At 45.7% G+C, this 9,679-nt stretch overlaps 1 protein-coding gene across 1 annotated transcript in view; it reads right to left on the bottom strand.

Annotated features, from left to right (window-relative positions):
- Positions 1–6,211: 6,211 nt before the first annotated feature.
- CDC42EP1 (CDC42 effector protein 1) overlaps positions 6,212–9,679 on the bottom strand; it is an 18,506-nt gene continuing 15,038 nt past the window's right edge. The window contains exon 3 of the mRNA XM_015405996.1: positions 6,212–9,101. Within this exon, the coding sequence (XP_015261482.1) occupies positions 8,251–9,101 (851 nt within the window). The 3' untranslated portion in view covers positions 6,212–8,250. The remainder of the gene's footprint in view (positions 9,102–9,679) is intronic.

The following is a 9,679-nucleotide window of genomic DNA, read 5'->3' as shown; positions in this document are numbered from 1 at the left end:
ACTGGTACCTCGGAGAAACCTACAAGGCAGGCCAGCAGAAAAACGAAACCAGAACTAACCACAACAGAATGACGCAGGTGGCCACCCACAGCTCGCTGCTGCTGAAACTTCCCCTGTGCATCATCAAAGCTCTACAATGTGTGGAAGAGAACCCTTCCGCCTGGTAAACATAGGGGTGCGGGGGGGGGGGAATGCGTGAAGAGAGGTGAGCTGGTCGTCGTTGACAGCCCTTCACCTTCAATTGGTGAAGCAACTGCTCACCAGCAGCAATGGTCCACTCGATGGAGGTACAAACGCAGAAACCAACAGTTGCTTTCTCCTTAGCTAACAGATGTTAACTGTTACAATCTCATAGAAAAGACAAGTATTTTTCTTGCCAATAGCACTTCCTCCATGCAATGCAATCAGCAATGCAGTAGAGCCAGAAGAGCTGGATTTTTAAAGTTTATTTAAGCTAACTGCCTTAAACCCAAGTGGTGCAGTTCCTTTGTCTCAGAGCAACATTTTCCTTAAATGTCTGTTCTCGTGTCCACATCTATCCTGATTTATTCAAGGCAAAAACCTGGCTAACACTTTTGGCTCTTTTTTTGTGTTTTGTTTTTATAGTTTCTTTTTCAGTTCAGGAGAATAATCGCAGAAAGGCACTTTGAAGGCATAAAGTCAAGATTTTTCTCTTCTTGTTCCCAGTGGAATTTCCCAACTCCCTCCAAATGGAGATTTGATACACTCTTTTTATTCCCCAAACTGACCATAAAGGATGCTATTTTTATATGTATTGTGACATTTTATCCTCCAATAAAATTATCATTAGTTTCACTTTTCCCTGTTGGAGAAGTTTGAAATCTTCCACTTGGCTGCGAACTCAGGGGACAGTGTGAAGCTGAAAAGGAAGATCTGAGGGATGAGTCTGAACCAGGGAATTGACTTGAATGGAGCGAACCGGGGCTACCTGCCCTTTCTGCAAAGGTCATTCCCTTTCTTCTACATATGGCTCTTCTAACCAGTTTTATGTAGCTTCTATCACTAACGTGTCTGTGAGCCTGTCTAACTCTTGGAGCATTTCAGGAAGACGCTGAAGCCTGAATAAATCTGCTACAGAATACATCTTCTACAGGTTAGGGCTAGCTATATTCAATGAACTTTCCTGTCTGTTAACATTGGACTCTAAAGTGGGGAAAAAACCACCTGCCATAAGCACTACCCAAAGACAGTGGCACAGCAGTGTCAGTGATTTCATTGACCATTAGCGAGAGACAAGTCATCTCCAAGAGGCCAGAACCATCCCAAAATACCTTGTTTATGATGCATAAAATTCAAATAGCGGTGTCTCTGTCTGGCTAAAATGTACTAAATACTATCACTAACAATTTGCTGTTCTATAATGGTGTCCAACATCTCCAGCTTGAACTAGCTGCATCATTTCCCCCAGTGACGAGGCTGGCCCACCTAGAGGTGGGATGCAAGAAAAAAATGGTGGAAAATTAACTTACACCTTGAGACCTCCAGTTAAAGTGGATTCCCACAGTCACTCTGAAGAAGTGAGCAGTGACTCACAAACACTTATACCCTGCCACAAACGTTGTCTTTAAGGTGCTACTGAACTCTTGCTTTTTTCTGCTGCTACAGACCGACTAACACTGCTACCCATCTTGATCTGTTATAGTCACAGTCACACACAGCCATTACAAACTGGTGTTTGGCTATCCCTCCTCTACTTTGGTTAAGCACTATTGCTCATCTGATTATTCTCACCTGCTAAAGACCATGTCTCTCTTCTACCTCTTCATTGGCTCTCAATAAAAATGTTACTTCTTACAGTTCTTAATAATTGTCCTTTGGTATTTTCCTGGTTGCCCTCTTCACCTTTCTTATTGTGTGTAACAATGGCCGGTGTATGTGTATTATAGGCCAATGCCACAACTCCTTTTTTCAGAACTCTTCCTTGTGAACCCTGAAATAATATGACTGGCACACTGGGTACTTTGTAATTCTATGCTAATTTAGCACAACATACGAATTTGTTATTGTGCACAAATCTCAGTTTACCTCATTTTAATAAGCAAGATTTTTACTCCTTATGGCTGCAAAGAAGAAAAAAATGAAAGCATATGGGTAATGCTGGATGAAGTCCGAGGCCAGGAGAGTTGAATAACATTCCTAACTAATCACATTATGCAGCTTCGATGCCCTACCAACCTACTTTTCCATTATAGCAGAAACAGAATAAATTATGCAAAACCATTGAATGTAGCCAATGTTGGCTCAGTTTGCATACTTGATACAGGAGTCTGAATTCAGCTTTTTATAGCATGGAATGTTATAAAAATATTTCCGTATCTTAAAATATTTATAGGATTTACCATGATCTTTTTGTGTTAATGAAGCCATAAGCCTAGGTACCGCTTCCTTTTCAGTTGGTATGTCTGGCCTATTGGTTTCAATGACAATGGGTCATCCTTACCATGACATTTTTGGGAGTTTTTTTTAAAAAAATGGTTTGTGTTTATCTTGATGTTTTCTAACGAAATCCTAGTGCGCTCTGATGATGACATCACCATTTCAAGCTGGTAGTGAGAACATGACCAGGTTTCTACCCTATGTTATTGGGCACTGCCATTACGGACACTTGAATAGGAGGCAGGATTGAGACCTTTAAAAAAGTATCTGTCAACCACTCCCCCCTTGCAATTTATACACACAAGCATATGAATTTGAATCAGTTGGGAGTCAGATCATTGGTCTACCGAGATTAGTGTTTTCTACTCTGACTGGCAGTGGTTCTCCAGGGTCTCAGGCAAAGGTCTTTCACGTCACCTGCTATCTGATCCTTTTAACTGGAGATGCTGAGGATCAAAGAAGGAACCTTCTGTGCACAAATCAGATGCTCTACCATTGCCTCATGCCCCCTCTCCAAATCCAGTTCTAGGGACACAAATTACTGGTTAGAAAATCTGCTGGATATGGATACAAAATGGAACGTTTCCCAACAGGATTACTTATGGAATGATCAGCTGTATGACCATGAGGGAATAGATTCAAGATTATATCCTTCAAGCAGGGCACAAAGTCCTCCTGAGTGTTGCTAGTCATACCTTCAGAGAAACAAAGACTGCCTCCTGTGAACTCTTTTGTTTTTTTCAGTCGTTGTGTTTCAATGACTGACAGTACAAAAAGGGAATCTAGGGATAATACTCTAAATGGGGACTTCCTCCCACTGCCACTTATAAAGAAACAAGCTCTCCCTCTCCATAGTTCCCATCATATTAGCACTTCTGGCTGGAGCCTGGAAGCCGAACTCACCTGATCTTGCAACGTAAGGAGACACACACTATTATTGGCATGGAACTGCGAGACATAACGCTGATATTAGGCTGTTGCTTCAACAAGCTGCAGGTGAACAAGAGGCAAATGGCAATTCCTTTTATGTAAAGAAAGCCCTGGTTTCAGTGTGGGAAGCTACTAGCATACCCTTCGTCTCATCCATGCGATCACTGCTGGCCTTTTAATTTCCACTTGTACAGTTGGGCTCATGTCGCTTCTGAGCTACCAAGAGTGCAATGCTATCACTCTAAGCAATAAGGCAGTTCTTCACCCAAGAGACGACCACACTGGCATGCTTCCATCAAATGGCTTGGTGGCTTGCCTGGTACAGCAGCAACTTCGTTTTGGTACCAGGCACTGCAGGTTATTGAAATGAGCAGCCAGGTGTTAAAAGTGCTGTGAAGCACATAAAGGGAAAGTGTCTTCTTTGGCCTTTGTTTATCTCTAGGAAAATTCCAGCCAGATCAGACATTAACTAGACCTTGGCATATCTTATCTTAAACTGCGGTGGGGGTGGGGGTGAAATTGCTACATAACGAAACCTCTGGTTTTTGTTGGTCTTAATAGAACACATTACATGACTTCTGGATTTCTTGGATTTTTCTGTGAACCAACACGGCCCCCTGACCTCAGACCACCTGGGTCCTTCGTGCAATCCTCTGCTTTCATAACCATCTAGCATCTGATGAACCATCAAAAACTGCTCTGTAGGACAAAATAATATGAATATTACTAGGGCCTGACTTGCACCAGAATGCACTGCCTCATTCCATAGTTTCATTCAACTTTGGCCTATCTTGTTTCAAGGCGAATCTTTGAAATGTGTCACCAGTATACACACATACTTCTTCCTCTGCAAACTGTGGACATCAACAACAATATCAAACATATACCAGTGAATTCTTGAGCAAATCCAGATTTGATGTACTGGGCCCAACAGGCTGGGAGGCTGGGCTTGAGCTGGGAATAAGAAGCTTCTGGGACCTTAAAAAGTGATTGCTGTCTTTTGGAACTCACTGGCACCAGAAGAACAAACACTGCAATGGGTGGGGCAGGGCTTTTTTCATAGAAAAAGCCTAGGAGGAACTTATTAGCATAATAGGCCACACCCAGCAACAGAAACCTATTAGTATATTAGGCCACACCCCCATGCCTTCCCTTGACTTGCCTAGGTGCCCCACGTCTACGGGGAACCCGGGCAAGCCAGCCCTTGGAGGGGAGGGGAAGTAGTTTAAACTGCCTTCCCTTGGCTTGCCCGGGTGCCCCACAGCTGCGGGGAACCCAGGCAAGCCGGCCCTTGGAGAGGCTGGGGAAGGCACAGGGAGGCATTTAAATGCTTCCCCGATCCTTCCAGGGGCCCCCCTGGCCTGCCCACCTTGGAGTTGCCGGGGTGTGTGTGTCACTCTCCAGGCCTTCTCTCTGTAGTGGGTGTGGCCAACTCTGAAGCCAGCCGGAACTCCGTTCCTGCCCAAAAATAGCCTTGGGGTGGGGGGTAGAGCTGGTGTGGTGTACTGGTTAGAATGGTGAACTGGGATCTGGAATACCCAAGTTTAAATCCCCACCGAGTCATGAATCTCACTGGATGACCCTGGGTTGTCACTCTCTCCCATCCTCACCTACCTACCTCCCAAGAGTTGTTATGGGGGTGAAATGGTGGAGTATCAGGTACACCTTGAACCCTTTAAAGGAAGGGTGGGCTATAACTGTGTCAGACAGATAGATAGCAACAGATAAGATTACATTAACATTTGTGGACCAGACAGGCTAGAGAAGTGGAGGACATAATTATCTTGCCTGCATAAAGAATAAAGGATGTTATTTTCTTCCTGCTTTCATTATCTGCGCGACAAACCTCTGACACCTCAAATACTAGTCAGAAGAACACAGCCCAAATAGATGGGAGTCTCATAGAGTGATTAATCACGCCTTCAACCCGAGTCCAAACACCCACTTTACTAGTCTGGGGAAGAAGGAAACTGCTAGGCAACTGCAGGAGGAACTCCCCAGTCAGTCATCTTAGAAGAGGGGGGAAGTTTAGAGCCAGGGCCAATAAGTCCTAGGCCCCTACAGCAGAACTGCAAATCTTGAAAGGCCAAAATCCCCAGAAAAGAACCATCACAGCAGTAATCCATACTTATAAAAATCTGTAATAATGAGAACAGTAATAATAAGTGTAAGGAATACAAAGGAGGGAAGGGCAGTATCTTTGGTTTGAAGCTTATCTGACAATTCTGAAAGAGCTGAGATTTGCAAGCAGGGGCTACGCAAGGGTTCTCTCCCCCTTCTTCCTACACCCATCAGAAGGCTCTGGATTATACAGCCCCTTCCCCCCCCCCTCCCCGATCCTTAGATTACACTTCCAAAAATCCAGCCGTAGCCATCATAACAGCCAGCTCTGAGCCTGGAACTAAAGCCAGCTGTGTGCTGTATGTCCCAGAGCTGCTATTTAAAGGTGGCTGCAGCCGTTCCTGTTGCTGAGGCAGTGGGCTACGGTCAACACATGACCCCATGCAGCCGGGAACACCAGTTGACTAGGGCTTCTTCCATGGCGCTCATTTATTATACTCCTTGTGTTACTCCCTGCTTTCCCCTCCCCTGCTGCCACCCACCTCATCGATCTCATTGGCTAGAGCGAATGCCGGAATTGGCTCCCTCCAGCCACAGCCAGTTTTGAACAATCAGAGTGCTGTGACAGACAACGCTGTGTGACCTCACCTCCCAGCCATTTCTGCCTTGCCACAAAGACCTCTCTGTGTGAGTGCTGGGAGAACCGCCTCACTGCAGAGAGACCATGTTGCCCAGAGGCATCCAGCCTGGCAACGCACACAGAGCACTGTGATCCGATACCCCCAGGGTCAGAGGAGATACCAAGCAGCAGACCGGGGGGGGGGGGGACCAGGCAAGGGTTCCTAAACCTATAGGTGTGTGCACTTGTATGTAGCTGAGAGGAAACAATTTAATATATTCCATCTTGCTGGACCGAAAAGGGGGAAAGAGCTCACGGAGTGGTGCAGAAACTGCACCCTCTTCTCTGATGTTAGGGAGAAGGAGTCTGAACCTCCCCACAGACATTCTGCTCATGTGGGTGCTTTGATGCCGGAACAAGACAATCCCCTCCCAAGTGAACAGCCTTTAGGGAATCGTTTTTCAGTAACTGGATCAAGACAAATTGATATTCCTGGTTGTTGCTGGGTTGCTGTTTTTTTAAAATTAATTTGTATAGATCAAATGCATTCCCTGCTACATTCTGGTTTCTGCTAGCAGCCATATTAAATGCCGTGACACAGTCCTTTCCCCGTGGTTGGGATGTCCTCAATAGTGTGCTGTCTGGCATCTGCTTCATCCGTTTTGTTTCTCATCTGAATAGTTTCTTGAGAATTTGATGATTTGACCGTGGAAAAATGCAGACCAGGAAGGGGTTGAAAAAAACAGAGAGCTGTGTGTGAGTATCTCCCAAAATATGCAGAGCCGGAGAAGATGGACTAGAAGTCTGATTCTCAGATTGCTGCTGTGCTAAGGGAACATCTCATCTCTCACACTCATATCCATTCAGTCTTTTCTGGTTGGGCACATCTTGGGGAGACTCAGTTTTCACTGATCCCTTTTGAAAGCACCCCTTTGTGGAAACTGCCTCATCAATAACTGGCCGCCTCAGGGAGAAGGCTTGTTCTAGACTTCTCTTTCCAGACATGTCTCCCCACAAACCTCCACTCTCCGGACTGTATCACCTCATTATCCTTTCTTGAATTGCCCTGGAGGTCAGATTAATGTCCTTTAGGATAGCACAGGCATGTTAAGGCATGACCTGGGGTTGAATCTAACCCATCAAGGCCTGAGAAAAACGGTCTCCTCATTTCACCACAGAACAAGCAGCCTGTGGGTAAGTTGCCCCATCACAGTCGTGCAGGGTCCTGTGTGCAGGGGGCAAAAACGAAAAGATCAGGTACAACGCTGCTCAGGCTTTACTCTTGCTGTAGGAGATCCAGGGCCAGGTGTAAGGAGGTCTCCCTCTGCGAGCTTTTCTAAGAACTGGATTCTTATACCCTCTCAAGCTGACAGGGAGGATTTCTGAATTCTTGTGCTTTCCTTTGAAGCAGGAAAAAATATAACTTGGAACCTGGAATGGATTCAGGGTTACTACTTGCAGAAGACCTGGGTGATATTTCTTCGCCAGAATGCAAAATGAATTGTCCTGGTCTAACCTGGACTTTGATAAATGAAGAAACGGATGAAATACCCAAGAGCTCTTTTTCAGTCCAAACCAGTTCTGATGTTCCAAGGGAAGCAAAAGAGGGGGAACTTCTTGAATGGTGTGATGTCTGTATATCTGACCGGAAAAACAGCCCTGGTGATCTTTTCTTCAAGCAACAGCCATCTCCTGACAGCGAAATGGGTAATGTTGCATGTAGCTGTGTTCACGTCCTGCATTTTTTCCTGATCTTCCTACACCTCAGATTTTTTTCCCTTTCCCCCCTCATTCTTCCCTTCCTATAACGGTGCACCACGGATGCAGAGGGTCCTGCTGGCGGTCCCATTTGCATTTCTTTTATCAAGAATAATTTCTATCAATGTGTGGAGGGGTCATGGCCCACGCTGCAGTGGCAGAGTCAGCCAGCCAATAGGGATAAAGACTCATTAGTGTCTTTAAATGCTGGCTGCAAACCAGAGAGGGGGCTGTAAGGAATCAGCAGCAGGGACTTGACTTCTGGCTCTCCTGCTTTTCTTTGAACCCTTTCTTAAAATGCTCAAGTTGAGGGGGTAGGGAGCAGGACAGAGAAACAAGCTTCTTCCTTCACCTGCCATTCTATACCCACGGGGGGGGGGGACTCCCAAAAAACTTAACCCTGGGAGTTCACCCTCAATGTGCCAACTGTCATTGCTTCTTTTAACTCTCATAGTGGGAGGTCACAACAGAGCATATATGGCTATTCAGACCTTAACTTCATCTTCCTCGTCCTCATCAACATATTCAAAGGAATCACTGTGTCCCTCTCTGGCAATGGTTGCACAGTCTCCTGAGAAATCCTCCTCCTCCTCCTCCTCTTCTTCCTCTGCTCTTTGGTGCCACCCAGCTCTGTGTGCCTGTTGTGCTGCCATGCCTGCCTTCCAGCACCATGTGTTGGAATCTGGGCTTTCCCATGAAGCTTGGCTTCCTGATTCTTCCTGCTCTTGTAGGCTGTGGTATGTGCTTCCTGGGCCATAATGGCAAGCTAGAACCTGGGTGGCATGGTCAAATTCTCTTGCTTCCACGTTGCAGTCCTTCCGGTACCCTTGCCAGTAGGTCTCTTTTTGCTCAGCAGCTCCTGCTCCTGGGTTAGAGCTCTTTCCCCTGGAACAGGGTGACCCTTCCTGGGACAACTCTATGGAATGAGAGTCTCCATTGGTACATACTGAGTGTCCTAGCGGCAAGCTAGCTTCAGAGTGACTCCAAAAGCCTGATGAGACTTTGCTCTCTTCACAATTATTGTGTAGTGACCCTGATCTCCGGGGCAAAGAGGCCTCTGCCCAGGTGCTCTTTTTCAGGTGAAGTGGAGAACTGGCATCACTGCTGTTTGGAGTTTTGCTTTCCTCATTTTCCTCCTCTCCTCTGTCTTTGCTGCTGAGGTCTCCAGGGAAGCTGATGACATGAAGGAGTTCACTCATGAGTGAGGGACCAAGATCAAGGCGGAAAGACAGCAAGGAGTCGGAACGAGCCAGAGCCAATTCATTAGTATAGGAGCTGTCCTGGGTCTTCTCTGAGCGAGGAACACGGGGGATGGTGCAGAATCCAGATTCTAGTCCTGAAAACACAAGGAAACTGATAGTGAGAGAAATGTTTATGCCACAGTGGAAGAACCAAGTGCAAGTTACAGGACAGAACAACGATCCTGCAATGGTCTTATATGAAACATAAAACACATTTATTTATTAAGTTACATTATTTATACTCAGCCTCTTACACTGAGACCCAGGGCAGCTTACACAGTGTAAGTCAATGCAGTCAATAAGATGGGACATCCAATAAGCAATGTAATAGGATCAGGAGTGAAGAAATTAACCTAAGTAAAACACTGGAACAAGCCAAAACAAAGCGTAAGTATTAACATGGCATATTCAATTATGCAGAAATTACATAATAGGATAATATATACAGCAACAGATAGTACGTACTATACACAGTAGCAGGGCTTTTTTTGTAGAAAAAGCCCAGCAGGAACTTATTAGCATAATAGGTCACATCCAACAGCAGAAACTCATTAGCATATTAGGCCATACCCCCATACTTTCCCTTGGCTTGCCAGGGCGCCCTGCGGCTGCAGGGAGCCCAGGCAAGCCCTCCCTTGGAGGGAAGGGAAGGCAGTTTAAACTGCCTTCCCTT

Source organism: Gekko japonicus, unplaced genomic scaffold (assembly GCF_001447785.1).
Source record: "Gekko japonicus isolate JY-2015 unplaced genomic scaffold, Gekko_japonicus_V1.1 scaffold385, whole genome shotgun sequence".
NCBI classification, from domain to species: Eukaryota; Metazoa; Chordata; class Lepidosauria; order Squamata; family Gekkonidae; genus Gekko; species Gekko japonicus.
Note: the sequence above shows the minus strand (reverse complement) of the source record. Positions and strands in the feature narration are given on the sequence as shown.